The 19,119-nt window shown below is 39.7% G+C and overlaps 1 protein-coding gene across 2 annotated transcripts in view; it reads left to right on the forward strand.

Moving 5' to 3' along the window:
- The first annotated feature begins 5,209 nt into the window (after positions 1 to 5,209).
- nebu (solute carrier family 2 member nebulosa) overlaps positions 5,210 to 19,119 on the forward strand; it is a 111,206-nt gene continuing 97,296 nt past the window's right edge. The window contains exon 1 of one of the 2 annotated variants that reach the window (XM_074091523.1): positions 5,210 to 5,323. In XM_074091523.1, the coding sequence (XP_073947624.1) occupies positions 5,225 to 5,323 (99 nt within the window). In that variant the 5' untranslated portion in view covers positions 5,210 to 5,224. Of the gene's footprint in view, positions 5,324 to 11,997; positions 12,217 to 19,119 lie in introns of those variants that run through there. The other variant, XM_074091524.1, reaches the window with a different exon arrangement.

Here is a 19,119-nt window from a genome sequence, read left to right on the forward strand (position 1 = left end):
AGTAGAACTCGGAAGCTCTCGGAGTATACCCTATGTATGTATGAGTAGCCATAAGGACGCTCGCTTCGACTGCAGTCTCCCGATGATGCTGAATAGACAAATTTCGAAATCCTTGCGACACGATATTCGTACCTTTAATACTGCTCGTGTTAAAGATACGATTGAGTGGAATAAAGGCTCTAAAGTGTTCGCAAGAGATATGTCTATTGGGCAAAACCAAATGACAAAGTTGAAGAGAGATGATGGCAGTGTAGCGTGGACTAAAGCGGAAGTGTTGAGGGAAATCGAGGAGTTCTATGGACGGCTCTACGAGTCGGTCACTAAGCCTGTTTTCAGCGCGGCGACTCAAGACCCAAGAGCCAAACTGACCCGACACCATACAGAAGATATCCCGGACATCAGTCTTTACGAGATAAGGATGGCCCTGAAACAGCTTAAGAACAACAAGGCGCCGGGTGAGGACGGAATTACGTCAGAGCTTTGGAAGGCGGGTGGATCACCGGCTCTTAAAGTCCTTCAGAGGCTCTTTAATTCCGTCTTGCTCGAAGGCACAACGCCAGAAGCGTGGAACAAGAGCGTTATGCTGTTGTTCTTCCTTCATGAAGGGCGATAACACCCTATTGAAGACCTACAGGCCCATCTCGCTGTTGAGCCATGTTTATAAGCTGCTTTCCAGGGTCATTTTATATCGTCTCGAATGCAGGGTCGATAGCTTCCAGCCAACCGAATAAGCCGGGTTCCGAAAAGGCTACCGTAGACCACATTCATACGCTGCGGCAGGTCATACAGAAGAACGAAGAGTATAACTTGCCGCTATGTCTAGCGTTTGTGGACTACGAGAAAGCCTTTGATTCGGTCGAAACGTGGGCGGTGTTAGAGTCTCTCCAACGATGCCGTATCGTATCGACTATCGATATATCGAAGTGTTGAAGTGTTTGTATAAAAATGCCACTATGTCGGTCCGAGTACAGGAACAGAGTTCAAAGGGGGCCTGCGCTGATGCCTGATGCCCTTGAAAAGAGGCGTAAGACAGGGAGATGTCATATCTTCGACACTGTTTGCTGCCGGTTTGGAAGACGCCTTCAAGCTTCTGGAATGGAAAGGACTAGGCATCAATATCAACGGCGAATATAACATCACTCACCTTCGGTTTTCCGACGATATCGTGGTGGTTATGGCAAAGTCGATGGAAGAACTCAGCACGATGCTCCAAGGCCTCAATCGAGTCTCCCAACGGGTGGGCCTCAAAATGAACAGGGACAAGACAAAGGTCATGTCGAATGTCCATGTGGTGCCTACCCCTATTTTGGTGGAGAATTTGGTTCTTGAAGTTGTTGACGCGTATGATACCTAGGACAAACCGTCCAATTAGGTAAGTCCAACTTCGAGAAGGAGGTCAATCGTCGAATCCAACCCGGATTGTCAGCGTTTGGGAAACTCCGCAACGTCTTTTCGTACAAAATTCCTCAGTGTCCTAAGACAAAAGTCTTTAACCAATGTGTGTTGCCAGTTGCCAGTGATGACATATGGATCCGAGACGTTGTGCGTCACTATATGCCTTATAAATAGGCTCAGAGTTGCTCAGCGAGCTATGGAAGCTATGCTTGTGGTTTCTCTACGGGATCGAATCAGAAATGAGGAGATACATAGAAGGGTCACCGACATAGCCAAGCGAAATAGCTCGTTGAAGTGGCAATGGGCAGGCCATATAGCACGGAGAACAGATGGCCGTTGGGGCCGAAAAGTTCTGGAGTGGTTAAAGCCGCGGGTTCACGGTGGATGCAAGTCGCTGCCAACCCAAGCAACTGGATGTCTACGGGGAAGGCCTATGTCCAACAGTGGACGATCTATGGCTGAGATGATGATGATGTAACCAATGACTAATAATGATTCATTGTAGTAAAAAATAGAATGCTTCGAAAGTCAGAAATTCAGTATAGAAAACATTTTGAACTCGCGCCGATTTTACGCCGATACGCTGATCGGCGGCGGCGGCGGCGAAAAAATGGCGGCGGCGGCGGCGGGTCGGCGCGGCGCACACGTCTAATTCATACTCGTAATCATTAATTGTGTTTCATTCTCATCAAATTAAATCGCGTTTTTTTTAAAATATTTTTGCAGTTGTCGATTTGAGGTTATTTCCACGTCCTAAAAATCCGCCATTCACAAACACCGTGTTAGCTGTTTAGGGGCTTCCAACGTAAATAAAAAAAAACTAATCCCTAGAATAAAAAAAGGAGCTTTAGTCCCGCCGATAGGCAGAGACTAAAGTAACATTTTACGAGCATGAGAAGTGAAAAGAATATTTCAACGCATGAGTTAGAAAGTTTGTTTGAAAAATTACAAAAGTTTGTCAGATATTTTAATTGAATTAAGTCCGAGCTGTGAAACTTCGATAGCGCCATGTAGAACTCGGTTGGAGTTTCTATGTGCTCTCTAGATGGCGCTAGGAGTCGCAACAGTGTGTTTGAATAGTTAAAAATTCTAACAAAGGTTTTGAGGGTACTCTTGCAACTATTCGCTAAAATATTGCGGATTTTTTAAGGACACAATGTAGGCAAGGAATTAGATGTACAAGGTACAATATAAATCCGCTTTTGAGGGTATGTTCGTATTTCAATAACGAGATTAAAGGGACAGCAATAATTGATCGTTATACACGGTTGGTCTTTACTCGTTATAACCACAGTGTATTTCTTACGAGTATATAAGATCGTGTATGAGATATTTTTTTTGTCGTTACCTAGGTAAGTATATCAGATATATGTCGTTATAAGTCGTGTCGCTATAAACGGTTTTGACTGTATTTCTAAATTGTTGCGGAATAAAGAGTTAGAAATTTGCTGATTTGGGACTATATTTCGTGACACGCAACTTTATTTAATTTATTTTAGTTATTTCGTACTTTGTCACGAATAAATTATTTATTTATTTCTTTCTTTCTTTTTCTTTCATTCCTAATTACAAATGTACATAAGAACAGTAGGTAGGTACATTAAACTAAATATCGCACTCAGTGGCGTCACATTAAGTGCTTGTACTTACCTACTTCTAAATTACACTAATAACTAGATCATAATATAATTCTACGTCCAGTAATACGGTATTTCACTATTTTGTATATGTTTTATAAATTAAAACTACACAATGCCTGATATCGAATAGAAAAACAATTTTTAAGCTACCTTTCTAAATAACAAAGTTATAAAGGTTTGAAATTCAAGATTAGACAGAAGACCTACTGGCATGTGACGTCACACGCCAGTACCGCCATACTTGCTTCATAGAGAAAAGCGTTTGAGAAAGAGACAGGTATATAGATTTTTCAAAAAATCACTATAATAAATCAAATTTTCAACCGATTTAAATTTTCTCTTCACTATCTGTTTTATCTATATTTTCATAATAATATTAAGATATGATTGGGTTCCACTGAAAAACAGCGTTGCGGCTTGCCGTAACATTATGCTGAGTGGGGTCCACTTTATACTACCACTATCTGTTTTATCTATATTTTCATAATAATATTAAGATATGATTGGGTTCCACTGAAAAACAGCGTTGCGGCTTGCCGTAACATTATGCTGAGTGGGGTCCACTTTATACTATTCGATGTTATTTTTTTTCTCCATCTAATGTATTTTTATGTGTATCGAATATGTGTAAATAAATGTTTCTCTCTCTCTCTCTCTCTCTCTCTCTCTCTCTCTCATATGGCAAAATCAGGAGTTGTCAAATACCGTATTATTGTAATTCTCACTTTGTTATTATCTTAATAGATTTTCGCCAACTTTAAAAAGTCGTTACTTTACCTACACGCGTTGCAAACTAGATTATAGTTGCGAGTTCGCGCGTTTTTTATTTCTTCATTGTGTGCTGTCAGGTGTTAACTGCTGTAACTTTTAAACTCATTCTTTGTCCTCTGTCATCTATCTTTGCTCCTCTCACCTACTCAAAAGTGGACTCGTAGAGATTTCTTAAAGGGCCGTTGTTCATAACTCTACGTCAGCCAATGGTGTTGCTTTCCTTTGTACAATATAAAGTGTTTACATGCATTACCTTTATGCATTTACCTGAAGCCGTGGTGGCCTAGTGGTTTGACCTATCGCCTCTCAAGCAGAGGGTCGTGGGTTCAAACCCCGGCTCGCACCTCTGAAATGAACAGAGAAATCGCTCGGCGTGCCGCAGTCGCATTAGTCACAGGATTTTGAGCAAGATGCCAGGCCCCCCAAATATTAGGTACTTATTTTCTTAGAAATAACATACATGGGATAAAATACTCAGGTACCTAAATGTGTACCTACAGTCCTGCGTCCACCAACAGACGGACAAGATGACCTGGTTCATGGTGGATGTAAGCCGCTTCCAACCGAAGCAACTGGAGGTAGGTATATGGGGGAGGCCTATCTATATCCAACAGTGGACGTCCTACGGCTGATATTACGGCCACGGCCACGGCTACGGCCAGCCACATTGCCTTTTGAATTCAGCTTAACACGGTGGAAATGTAGGTTATAATAGATCAGACTTTGGTTCTGATTCCGGTTCCGTTTTCAGTTCCGATTCCGTTTCTGGTTCCGATAAACTAAATTGAAAACATCTGGTCATTGAAGAAATCTATTATGTTTTAATTTTTAGTTTTAATTTGTATTTCTTACACAGTTTTGCAGTGACACGCATGACACGCATCCCATACGATAAATAATAAAACATCCGTTACATCCCTGCTATGCATACCTGCTAGGCGCGGACATTCTTCCGTTACAAAGTGCTAAAGGCAGGGAAAAATAATAGATAGGTACTATTTTTTCTTAACTTCTCATGTACCTACCTGTGTTTTAGAAAATATTGCCTAAGTATGCGTGAAATATTTCGAGCCAGTTCGTGGCTTCTTTTTTCTTTTCAAGGTGAGCTCAAACGCAAAGCCCAACTTACTTACTAACCTAGTGTACCTAACTTAGTCCTTGTAGTGTGAAACCGTACTTCTGACAATAATTGTGATTAAGACGAGGGTAGTTTTGCGTCGCCGACGGCCGCGCCGAGTAACTCGGCAAGAGAAATGGCGCACAGTTCACGATTGGTTTTCCGTTCTAACTCATCTTAAAAGGAGCCACGGATTGGCTCTAATATTCGAATACCTACTATTAATTCGTGACTCGCTCTTGTTTTTTTTATACGCATACTGTCAGTTGTTTTGCTTGAACTTGAACTTGAAGAGGCCTGGATGCTCTTCAACCGGTTGAAAAGGAGCATCGACGTGGTAAATCCGGACCTATCGGTATCGTTCTTACGAGACGCGGATGAGGTCGCGATCAACAGTAGGGTAAGTAGCATAAAATGAATAAAAAATAATTTACTTACCTAAAGATAATTGAGATTGACCTAGTCAGAGTGTAAATTTTATACAAACACAAAAGTAACCTGAGGTTGGTTTTAGAGTGCTGTGAAGGGATATTGCAATAAATATAAATATCATGGGACAATTGACACACCTAGTCCTATACTAAGCTAAACTTGTATTATGGATACTAGGTAATGGATAAACATACTTAAAAAGATAAATACATAGAGGTACTTAAATACATATTAAACGTCCAAGACCCGAGAACAAACAATCGTATTATTTAAGTAGTATACAAATATCTGCCCCGGCCAATGATCGCACCCGGGGCCTCAAGATTCGTAGTCAGGTTCTCTAACCACTTGGCTATCCGGTCGTCAAATTAATCAATCATCAATTATAAGTTTAGCATAAATTAGGTACCTACCAGGGCCCATATGTATAAGGGGAACTAGCGAACAAAACATCTTAAACTGAAAATCGTATTAAACGTGAAAAATATATATTGTAGTCTTTGCGTGAAAAATAAAACTAATAATTTAATGTAATTTGTTTATTTAGAATTTAATGAAAGACATCAAAGATAGGTACACAAATCAACATTAGGGTAGGAACTTAAAGGTATTACTTGAAGTCTTAGGTACTTATTTTAGTTTGACGCAGAGATGTGGATGCATTTGCTATAACAAGATTTTCAATATAATTTAATTTATGGATCGTGTCTTCGCTATTACCCATAAACGATACATAACGTCTTAATTCTGCCACAACTGACAACGCCTGAGCATTTGACAAAATTGGAGGTGTTTCCTCCTGTTCATGAGTGTCGTCATCATCACTTAGGGATGCGTTTTGGGTGGATGGATGGAACCTTTGCCTTCAATAAGGTCTTCGACTGAAAGCACTTCGTAAGTTGCAACATTGTCGTCTATGGATGAATATCCAGGAAAATCCTGCAATATGATGGGTTCTTATTCTAACACGACATTACGCTCATCATTTCGGAACCCTGCTTTTTTAAAACAGTTTTCGATTGTTTCGGGCTTGATTGCTTCCCATGCCGCTGCTATGTTTAGTATCGCGTTATGAACATTCAGTGGTCGTTTGCTGCCAGGGTCGTCCATTTCCATTAAATAGCGATGTATCAGCCGAACTCTATAACCTTGTTTAAGAACCTTTATTATGCCCTGATTCATTGGTTGCAACTTGCTCGTCGTATTTGGAGGTAAGAAAACAAGCTTGATGTTCTTTAGTTCAACTCCTTTGGGGTGAGCTGGGCAGTTATCGATGAACAGAATTATCCGTCTACACTTCATCTGGAAATAATTATCTATCGCTTTTTAACCACTCAACAAAACGATTACGAGTCATCCAAGCACGTGATTGTCCATCATATTTTACAGGCAGAGATCTTAAATTTTTAAAACAACGTGGATTTTTTGCATTACCTATCACCAACAAACGTAACTTTTCTGACCCATCAGAGTTGGCACACGCTAATACAGTCAGTCGTTCTTTGCTTGCTGTGCCGCCATGGCAGGTTTCTCCCTTGTAAACGTACTCGTAGGATTTATCGGGCATAAATTTGAACAACAAACCAAACTCGTCTGCGTTAAAAATGTCTCGAGGCTCATAATTTTGTAACAACGCTGGGAGTGTAGCCAACCAGGTATCGACATCACTTTCTGTTTTTGTTTCCCCGCTGATTTGACGGTACACAATGCCGGACGATTTTTAAAACGATCGATCCAGCCATTTGACGCCTTAAAATCCGTGATTTGTAAGCTTTCAGCGATTTTACGTGCTTTCTCGCATAATATGGGGCCACTTATCGGTAGGTCTAAGGCCCTTGCTCGATGAAGCCTTTCGACTAAAACATTTTCTAATTTAACAAACTTTCCTACCTTCAGCTTTCTTCTATTCACTCCTCCCAACTTGCATTTTTCTTTAATATCTTCTCTGTTTTTTAAAATGGTACGTAACGTAGAAACGGGTAACTGCAAGTCAGCAGCCAATTGTACCTGATTTTTTGTCTGTGTATTTTTAATATGGTTACTTTTTCTTGCAGTGATAATGCTTTTCTTTTAATTTTTGACATCACTGAACTTACGCTTACACGAATGAAGATAACAATTTAACAACTCGCAACAATAACAAATCAAAACACCGCAGCGGTGCTAATTAGCGAATGAGTGTACGCGCCGCACAAAGCGGACCGCGGAAGCGTGCACTGGACCAGCAGGGCTACTACGAAACTCGAAGTTCGTGTCGTGCGGTCCCTCTCGCTCTCTTATTAAATAGTGTACCTTAGTGTCAGAGGGACCGCACGAACTTCGAGTTTTGAGTTTCGTAGTAGCCCTGCTGCATTTCTGCACCATATAAATCTATACAAAGCAACCAATCCCTCCACTTCATACGGCGCGTACGGTCCGATTCAGATCCAGTGGACGACGCTCAGCTAAGTGTAGCTAGGTAGGTACCTAGTACGAAGCCATCGCTTAGTCAGGAGTCAGGGCACTAACGGGCACTTGTACTATTCTTATTCTGTGGTCAGGGCCACCAACTTATCGAGACAGGCGCACAGAGTACCTTTTTATATACTGAGGCGGAGGTATCGCCAGAATCGCGGCCCCTTGCGTAATATTAGTGTACCTACGACTTGGTTAGTCCTAATTTTTATCACCTGAATATCACCTAACTTTATATAAGTATTATACGGCGACGCAAGGTGGATAAGTAATATAAAATAATAATAATTTTAGATTGCGTATTAAGCGGAATGCGAGTCGTATTAAGTAAATTAACCATGAAACCGGCCAAGAGCGTGTCGGACACGCTTAAGATAGGGTTCCGTAGCTGTTGTGATTTTTTTTCTCATCTTACCCTATGGTGTGGGTTATTGTTGGAAAGATATTTTAAAACCATTAGGGGTTTGCTAAGGCGATTTTTCGATTCAGTGATGTGTATGTGAAATATTCAACTTTAAAGTGCAAATTTTCATTAAAATCGAGCGTCCCCCCCCTCTAAAATCTAAACCGGTGAGTGGAAAAATTTGTAAAAAATTCAGGATGGTAGTAACTATATCAAACTTTCAAGGAAAACTATAACGGCTAAGTTTGCTTGAGAATTATTAGTAGTTTATGAGTAGCAAAAGCAACCTAAGGTATAAAATATACCTACGCTATAAATAAGGTGAGATGAAAAATAAAAAATCCTCCCCCCCCACTTTCCTTCTATGGGAGCCTAAGAGGTACCCAAAAATTATATTTAAAATTTTGACGAAACTATAATGGTTCCGCCGTTTTTGGCATTTTGGCTACGGAACCCTAAAATATGAAATCAGGCCTTATGCGTGAAATCGTGTTAAACGTGAACGTGAACGCGGGTTCTACTGTAGGTAGGTATATTTTTTGTTAGGTAATAGAAAAAGTTCTCGGTTGCGCTGAACGGGATTCGCGCCCGTATCTTTTGGCACGCGCCGAGTGCGCTACCAACTGCACCACGTCTCCCAATTGACCCATCCGAAAACATTAATCGCTTCAATTGTATACCTAAGCTTAGTAGAGCCAGTGTTGCCACCTCAGATATTTTTTTTACCCTAACGCTACGCGAAATTACCCCAAAATTAGGCACTTTTTACCCTAAAATTTTTTTAAAATAAAAACAGCAAATAAATGCGATTTATTAATAAACTAATAGCTAAACTACTACACCGTTTCAAAACTTTCTTGGAATGCATCCATTGCCTTCTATGTCATCTGCAGTATTTTTTTATTGAAATCGTACATTTTATTCGCAAACTTTTACCCAAAAAATACCCTAAATAATTTTCTATCCCAAAAAATAGCCTAAACGCGTAAAAATACCCTAAATTTAGGTTAAAATACCACAATTTCATAAGTAACGACTCGTACGTTTCAAATTGAATTGGAAAGACGTACGAAATGATGTAACATAACGAAAATACAAACTGAAACATGGATGCACAGAAAAAAAACCAGAAAAAGAGACCAGCGCTGGGAATCGAACCCAGGTCCTCAGCATTCCGTGCTGCGTGCTATAACCCCTACACCCACCACTTAGTTAGGTTAGTTCCGAAGGAATGTTGATGTCTCTTGATGAGAGCTAAAAACATAGTGGCTAGTAAAGGAAAAAAACCGGCCAAGAGCGTGTCGGACATGCCCGAAATAGGGTTCCATAGCCATTACGAAACAAATAAGTAATATTTTTCTAAGGATTTCGTATTTTGTACGGAATATTCACAGTTTAGGTATATTTTATAACTTAGGCTGCTATTTACTCTTAAAATACTAATAATTCTCAAGAAAACTTAACCGTTATAGTTTTCCTTTTAAGTTTGATATACTTACTACCATCCTGAATTTTTTCAAATTTTTGCACCCACCGGTTTACATTTTCGAGTGGCTCGATTTTAATGAAAATTTGCACTTTAAAGTTGAATATTTTGCAACAAAATCACTGAATCGAAAAATTGTTTTAGTAACCCCTTAATGGTTTTAAAAGAACTATCCAAAGATACCCCACACTACAAGGTTGAATGAGAAAAAAATCACCCCCACTTTACGTCTATGCGAGGTACTCTAAAGGCTTTGGGCGGAGGTCACCAAATTCGGAATAAGTTAAATCCTGACTTTTCCAGTTTCTTATTTGACTAGCTTCTGGGTAGATCATGTTCTTATTAGGTTGGATTCGGGGCGAGTCAGTTTCGAAACATGTCAAACACTATATTTACCAATTTCTTATTTAGCATTTTTCTGAGGAGGTCTGATTTTTAGTAGGTTAGGAAGTTTTTTCGGAGTAGGTTAAATTAGAACAAGAACCGATTCAGACAAGAAAGGTTTCTTTACAAAACAAATTCTAACTAAATTTGTTTCCTTATTATGACTGAATCTAATTAGAGGGGATTCTTAATAAGTATACGTCATAGTTAGTTATTTTCTACGTTCGATGGTTTCTGTGGAGGTCAAGTACAATTGGCTAGAATATCAGATGACACTTAACATCAATACTATTTACTAATGAATGCCAAGAACAACTAAACGTGTCGAGTGTTGTCCTGCCTACCACAGCCGTGGTGGCGTTAGCTGTCAAAGTCACCTTCATGTCTTAAATAGGTAGTATTTATATAATAGTGTAGATGGGGTGGTCTACGATACGTAGTTCTATCATAATCATAGACTAACTGTTCATGCAATTTTGCAGCATTCCGTACCTACTGTACCTAATATACTGTTATTACATTTCTCGCTGAAAAAGACTACAAATAATTGTGGTTGACTGTAAATTCGCATGACGTACCACGATTTTGACTTACACTAGAAATGTCACTTATACGAGTTTTACGTAATCAAAAACTAACCAAATTAGATATAGACTATTAATGAATGAAACGTATAAAGAATTTGACCTAATCAGAAAAGGGCTTATTATTGAATTTGATGCGGTTATAATTTGGTTTTGTTAAAATTTAGCTTACTTAGAACCTAACTGTTTCAGCATTGATCCTTTAACGGATTAGGCATAATCAGAATTAAACTTATTACCGAAACGACCTCTTGGGAACTAAACGATTTCAGAAACTGACTCAAAAAGAAACTGGAAAAGTCAGGATTTAACTTATTCCGAATTTGGTGACCTCCGCCCAAACCCCTCTAAAGAAATATTTTTTTTAATTTTTTATTGTACCATTTTATCGGCATAGTTTACATATATATTCGAGCAAAATTACAGCTTTCTAGCATTGATAGCCCCTGAGCAATGCCGCGGACGGACAGACAAATAAATAGACGACATGGCGAAACTATAAGGGTTCCGTGTTTGCCATTTTGGCTACGGAACCCTAAGAAGCAGGCTGAAATGTGTGGCGCATGGGAGAAATTTGTGTCTAGACTCCTGTCCGGTGGTGGTGTAATGTAGGGGTTATAGCACGCAGCACGGAATGCTGAGGACCTGGGTTCGATTCCAAGCGCTGGTCTTTTTTTCTGGGTTTTTCCATGTTTCAGTTTGTATTTTCGTTAGGTTTCACGGGATGACCGTAAAAGTAGGTAACAAATTTGAAGTTGAAACAAAAAATACTCCAAAAAAAAACAATCATAATGATGTAACAGAGAGATGTAGTAAGAAAAGATAGGGACTCGCTTCGCGTTCGATGTACCTACCCGAAAACAATTTCGTTAAAAAAATGATAGATTCGGTTATGCAATCTTTCTGCCTCGTTCAGTTATGGCATGTTTACTGTACCTAACTTAGCAACATTGTTTACCACACTTTTGTCGTGAAATTTAGTTAAGTTGCTTTATTGGGATTAGAATAAGGCAGCTTAATTAAATTGGGTATCAGCTTAATTATATACAGCCACACATTGAGGACAGCATAGCGTTCCTTAGAAAATACCCTTTCGTAACTATTGCACCTATTTCAACCACTGAAATTGCACCACTTTTATATTTTATGCACTAAATCTCGCGCAACATCCTTTACTCGTTGCCTGTTGCGTAACACATAATCGACGATCAAGAGACTTAACCACATTCGAGTGTAATCACATTGTTTTAATAACATAACAAATCAAAGTTGCCTCCCGATCATAGTGCAAAGGTTATCAGAGCTCTGTACAATGAGAAACAAGCCGCGGTCCGCCATTGCTACGAGGGGTCCCGGCAGAACGCATGCGCGAGTCACCGAGGGGTGCATAAAAAGGAATCGTACTAGGACGCGCCGGTTGTCCAAAATAAACCTCCGAATAAAATTAAACGTAAATTAAACACGTGTAGTTTAAATTTGGTGATAAAATGACGGTGAAAGCCAAAGACGGAGCGGAACCGGGGGAGACCATAGAGCTGCTAAATAAAAAGGTGAGTTTTTTATATTGTGATGTAATGTCACGGAAAGGTCATTTGAGTTGCGGGGGTTAGTTCGTATTTGGACGGCATAAGGGCGGGATTTGCGTGTTAAACACAGGTTTTTTTTGGTTGGAAAACATTGATAGTAAAGCTTTTATTTTAATGATAAATTATTATTATACTACAAATTTTGTTGGTGTAAATTGGAAACATTATTTCCTTTACCTTTCGCGCGCTTATTTTAAGTGGGGTAGGGACCTACGTGTCAGCTGTTTATTTGCGCAGATTGCGCCTGAGGTGTCACCTCTACCTATATAATTTCGTTGACCTTTTCGAGATACCTTTACCACGTGCTCTCTTATTTGCATAGCTTGCATAAGACGAAACTTAATGATGAAATTTGATGAATTAAAAATGAATTAATTTTATTTATATGTATGCAGTGCTCTGTTATACGCTTTTCACAAGCTTTTATTTAACTTGCAATGTTGGTACGTATACATATATTTAAGTTGTTTTCAATGTCACAAATCGAATTTCGTTTACTTGATCTTCTGGTGACCGAATTAGGTTGAAATTTGGTACGGATTTGTAGTTTGGTTACAAAGTATATACAGTCTGCAAATTGTTATAAACTTGTAGTACTACCTACCTAATTAATTGGAAGGTACAGTTGGAATCCATGGCACATTATATGTAAATCTGATGTTGGCTAAAAAAAAACATATAGGTACTCTATCACCTGGACTTTTTGTTCGTTTACGACCTTTTCACGTGACGGGTAGTTACACGTTAAATGAACTAAAAGAATTTCTTTGCTCACCCGCGACCTTATGATAGTTAAGTTTATTAGTTTGTTTTAGTTCATTGATATGGACTTCCGCAAAGTAACTATTGATTCAATAAATTACGGGTAGTTTTGTTTTTAGTACCTAACTAAAAATACGATAATGAAATAATAATATGTATGATATGGACGATATTTCAGATAGCTTTGAATATTTGTGACCTACGTAATTATTTTTTTTAATGTTCAGTCCCTCCTAGAAGAAGATACTTAGGTACTACTCTAATTAACTCAATAGCTAGGACAGTTTTAACAGTTTATTTAAATTGAAAAAAAGCGTTCTTGGATTTCTAATAACTAAGTATAAGTTCAGTATAAGGATATATTTCTAATTGCTCCAGAAATAATATAATTGCCGTTCCCCCAGATTTACTAATATTTATTGATTGCCATCCCCTCTACCGCCTACGTGTTCGTAAATATCGATAGGAAGGGCGGAATGTTTCCTTCCTCCCAATATTGGACCTACATTCAAACAAGGGCACACGTATGTACCTATACATTGACACGTATGTATACATTTTTGCCGTGAACTAGGCTTTCGTATTCTAAATATTGTATAATGATAATCAGAAATCCAATTAGAGGAATAACTACATGTCTAAACGGCTTGTTGACAAACAACATTTGATATGATACGATATCAATTACAGTAGGGCCTCGGTAATCCGGAGAGGCAAAAACAAGACCCTTTCCGGATTATCGAGGCGTCCGGATTATAGTATGTAATTGACACTGTACGTACTACACGAAAGGCGATAAAAAAAGACTGACGACGCATTGGCTAATGGCAGCCCGCACCTACACCCGCCCGTCTCCCCCGCGAAGCCCTTTGCCCGGCCTTACAGCGATCACCGAACAAGCGGGAGTCCGGAGTCCGGATTACCGAGGCCCTACTAGTTACCTACTAAATTCTATTGGCTATTGTCTAATGAAATTAATGAAAATTCTCAGATAACTCTAGATTAAACTGCCATTAGTTAGGTAGTCTACAAAGTCTATTAGTAATCTCACCGGAAGGTTTAAGGGGCTGTTTCACCATCCATTGATTAGTGTTAACTGACGGTTAAATGTGATGCTGTCTCCGTCTATTCAAACAAAACAAATAGAGACCGGCATCACATTTAACCGTCAGTTAACACTAATCAATGGATCGTGAAACAGCCCCTAAATCTGAATTATACAGCATAGCAAATTAGTGGGACGTATTTTTTTATTCTATCATTATTATTAAAAAAAATTACTACAAAGGTACCAAACAGTTTTTTTTAGTGCCAATTAAAAGAAGGGTCAACTTTCCGTAACCCTAAAAACGCTTTTACCCGCGGCAATACGTCGTGAATCGAGAATCGAGATCTTAGTTCCCGAAAATAATAATTGATATTTCAAATTGTATAATATCCGTTTGAGAAAAATCCTAACTTTTTTTTTAAAGAACTCCGGCTTTTTATCAGGACTTCTAATTTTTTCATCTGATAGATAACCCTAAGAAGTGGATGTGACTTCTTGTCAATAACCAGTACGTTTTCTAAACTGACTCCATACGAACGACAAAACAATCGACAAACGAGGCATTGTTGTGTAGTCACTCTAGACTAGTATTATTGTATTGTAAAACTCTTTATCGTACCTACAAAAAAACACATGAAATTAACAAAAAAAACAGGATAATAAGATGTACGAAGGCGAACTTATCCCAAACTAGCTTATTATCACCTCGACTTAAAAGAAACTCGTGACAGAAATAAACCGGCTTAATTACTACAATCGTAGCTTCACATTTTTATCAAACAATAACAAACAGAAGAATGCATGCAGACATCCTGCGTATTCCCACACTACAAAGGATCGTGTCTGTCTCTATCGATCACTATCTGCTATATTTAGTTAACACAATAGCATCATGTAACGAGGCACATCCGTTGGGATAAAATGACCTAAGTAGTGGGCGATGTCGCCGAATCTGCGACGTAGGTGGACTTAAGTAGTAAGCAACATGACGCTAGTTGGGATAGGAAGGTCATTCAGCCGCATTCTTATTTATCTGTCGTGTTGTGTTGTAAAGCTTTCTGTCTCTCTCTCTCTCTATAGCTTGTGATGCGACACAACACAAGCCGTCACAATCACAACACACTGCATCAGATAAATGTGAACGCAACCATATAAAATGAATGAAACCAATACCGTTCTGATGCGTCACGATACAACACTAAAGATAAATTGCGGCTTCGTGTTGTGTTGTGATGCTCTCTGTCTCTCTCTCTCTCTCTCTCTCTCTCTATAGCTTGTGTGCGACACAACACACGTCACAACACACTGCATCAGATAAATGTGAACGCAACCATATAAAATAATACCGTTCTGATGCGTCACGACACAACACTAAAGATAAATGTGAATGCGGCTTCGTGTTGTGTTGTGATGCTCTCTCTCTCTCTCTCTCTATAGCTTGTGTGCGACACAACACACGTCACAACACACTGTATCAGATAAATGTGAATGCAATGCGGCTTAACTTCTGAGAGTTTCTGTGACAAGCTGAGCTGACCTGTAAGCTAGTTCCTGTTGACTTGGCGCTTATCTTGGGGTCCGTTTGAAAACTTTCAGATTTGTGATGGGTCAAATAAGTAGATACCTTAATGAGCCAATCGCAAGCAGGGCTGTAGCTGTAACGTCAAACGGCGCCTTCCAGATTTATTCTTCATCCCCGCCTATATACCTCGCGCTGTGGGCATAGGCTTCTTAGAATGAGAAGGCTTAGTTCATAGTTCTAACGCGGGCCCAGTGAGGATTCAGAACTTTATACGCACACCATTGAGTTTCTTCGCAGGTTTGTGCAGATTTCGCACGATTTCTCATACAAAACTCAAGAGATGCGACCCAGAGTTTGAAAACACAATCCTTTGCTCGAGAGGCCATAGGTCAAACCACACACTTGGTTGGTTTTAGCTGACCGCCCACGTTTTTAGGTTTTTATTAGGCCCTCCTGTGTGTTATTCATAGGGCAAAGTTTGTCGACTCTACATTATTCTACACAACGTAGGTCCTGCAAGATTTTGATAACCCCATTACCATTATGGGTAGATGAAACAGCAGGCAGCGTCAACGCAACTTTTGAGCTCATAAAATTTAGCTAACACGTCTTCAATTAAAGCTATAACTCGTAGCATATTACTAAAGTCCGTTACTTTGCAATGCAACATGATTGATCGCAAATTCTCGGAACTCTTGAGGTTCAATGTCCTCGTCATAATAGGTTTTACTGCTAATAAGCACGGCCTTTCAATGCAACTTCGCGTTTTAAAGAACCCTCTATTCACTGTACCTAAGTATGTCGTTGTTGTGATTGATAATTATATGTTTTAATAACAGAAACATCTTTGTTTAATTAATATTTAAACTTGTACCTATAATATCTTGATTCAGGCGTTATTTTGAAGAGGTTCCTTTTATTTTTCCACTCAGTTACTACATTAAATTTTGCAAGATTGTTGCGACAGTACGGCATGTCATACGGGGTCCTGGCTTTTGGCCTAAAATATATTTATTTCAAATGGACGAACGATTTTCTTTCTTAAAACTGTAAACTATTCGGACATATGTGTTTCAGAGCTATCCGCTGTAAACCCAGGTCAGTTTTACAACAATCCTGAAGTACTTACTGAAAACCTTCTCATTCTGAGAAGAGGCCTGCGCCCTGCAGTGGGACGTATATAGGCCGAGATGATAATGATGATAAAGTATACTTACAGTTTAAAAAAAAAACGTTCGTCCATATGAAGCAGTTGGAAAATGAATCAATAGGGAAAATATATTCGGCGAAAACTTAGAGGACAGTGTCGTACAGACGAATCTGCGGGGCTAACTGCGAAATTCGAAAATCGAAGTTCGTGTCGTTCCGTCCCTCTGACGCTTACAATATTTAATACGAGAGTGAGAGGGACGATACGATACGAACTTCGAATTTCGGAGTAGGCCCTCTGTCTTCCCGTGTGGTACAGTCACCTGCATTAATATCTAACACAGCGGAGTGTGCCAAAATAATTACATGTCTTCCGGCCCTAGAAATAGAGTCGTATCAGATAATTTATGCACGCTTGTTGTGTCAGATATTGGTGCTGGTGATTATAGGTAGGTAAGTAACACGGTGAAAGGTTCACCAATTAAGTGGTGTCAGCAAGCTCCTCATCCCGCGACATTCTGCCATTTAAAAGTAGCTTTTGTAAGTCAAGAATAAAAGGAAGTACTTTACCTACTCGCGGCATCGCACGCGTAATCCATTAGATCAGGCAGTTGAATTGAAAAATATTTTTCTCAAACATGACATGAAATATTGACTTTGTGTTACAAATAATAGGCTGAGAAGTATCGCGCTGCAGGCGCTGGGGCTCGCCTGCCTGCGCGCGGTCACTCTAGCGGCCTGCAAAGAGATTTCATACAACTTTGCAGGCCGCTGGCCGGCAATGCGACCGTCTTTTGTTTCAACGCGCGCTCTACGACACGGCGCACGCCCACACCCAGCACCACCACCTGCAGCCGCTGCGCCAGCAGCCAGCTCGACACGCGCGTCACAACAGGTCGCCACCAGACTATAGCGTCCCGCCAGCTTGATTTCTTGTTTTTTTTTTTATTTTATTTCCTGTCATGTTTGAGAAAATAGTGTAGTGCTATACATGCCTCGGCCGGAACGTTGGTTGCCGGCCTCGCATCCCTATCCGGCCTCGCTACGCTCGGCCGTCTATATCTGCTTGGCCGGCAACCCCCTACTTCCCGGCCGCCTCTACAGTAATGTACTATTACTAAATTCTTAAAAGCTAGAAACACTGACGCTGGAGGCGATGCCAGTTTGATTAAGGGGTGTAAACATTGATTTCGCTTATAACAGAAGCTTCCGTTGCGTCGCAACTGGGGAACTATTTTTGACCTACCAATGAATAATAACACACAACACAACAAGGGTCACCAACAAAGGGTAACCATAGACACGGATAAAGCACGGAGGACAGATGGCCGTTGGGGCCGAAAAGTTCCTGAATGGAGACCGCGGATCGGCAAGCGCAGCGTAGGATGTCCACCAACGAGATGGATGGATGACCTGGTTAAAGCCGCGGGTTCACGGTGGATGCAGGCCGCTGCCAACCGAAGCAACTGGAGGTCTGTGGGGGAGGCCTATGTCCAACAGTGGACGTCCTATGGCTGATATGATGATGATAATAAATAATGAATGGATAGGTAATAATGATGAAACATTGAGCTGAATTTGAGATACGAGTTTTAGGAAATATTAGGAGTTTTACGATAGAAAAATGTCACAGTTCTCTGATTAATCTTGTCGTTAAGTTGAAAATAGGATATATTGGAAGTTTTGTTTTACCCAGAGATCGGAATTTTCGCGCCAATTTTGATCTGTCATAGTGACTTCTCACTTATCGACTCTACCTAAGTGATATCGATAAGGATAAATATTATCGAAAAATAATAATCGTAATATCTTTTATACGGGCACTTATTAACACAACAATAGACTTTGAATATGAAATTGAATTATTAAATTAGAATTTTTTAACTAATCATTTTTTTCATTGCATATAATGCATATTTATGTCTTGAACATGAAACTACCGTGAGACTCACTCATATTAAATGATATTGTAATGGATAACTCACGTCTTAAACCGAGTTAACTCGACATCGCGCGAGCAGAGCGGTGGCGCGTAGTGTGCGTGTTGCGGCAGCCGCCGAGTCGCGTGCTCCTGAGAAGAAGGGCTACGAAATACCCCGAAACATGTCGAGTTAACTCGGTTTAAGACGTGAGTTATCCATTACAATATCATTTAATACATATTTATGTCTATTTCACATTTTCGACTGCTCAAAAGTTAATTGGAAGAGTTCGCTCTTTAACGATAAAATCGTCCATTGTTGACCTCTACTTTAATTTTTGTTGACATATTGTGTATCGATATATCGATATTGAATATCGGAAGTCGATAATTGAAAAGTCACTATGACAGATCAAAATTGCCGCGAAAATTCCGATCTCTGCTAACCTATACAGACTTATAATT

Source organism: Choristoneura fumiferana, chromosome 8 (assembly GCF_025370935.1).
Source record: "Choristoneura fumiferana chromosome 8, NRCan_CFum_1, whole genome shotgun sequence".
In the NCBI taxonomy this organism is placed as follows: Eukaryota; Metazoa; Arthropoda; class Insecta; order Lepidoptera; family Tortricidae; genus Choristoneura; species Choristoneura fumiferana.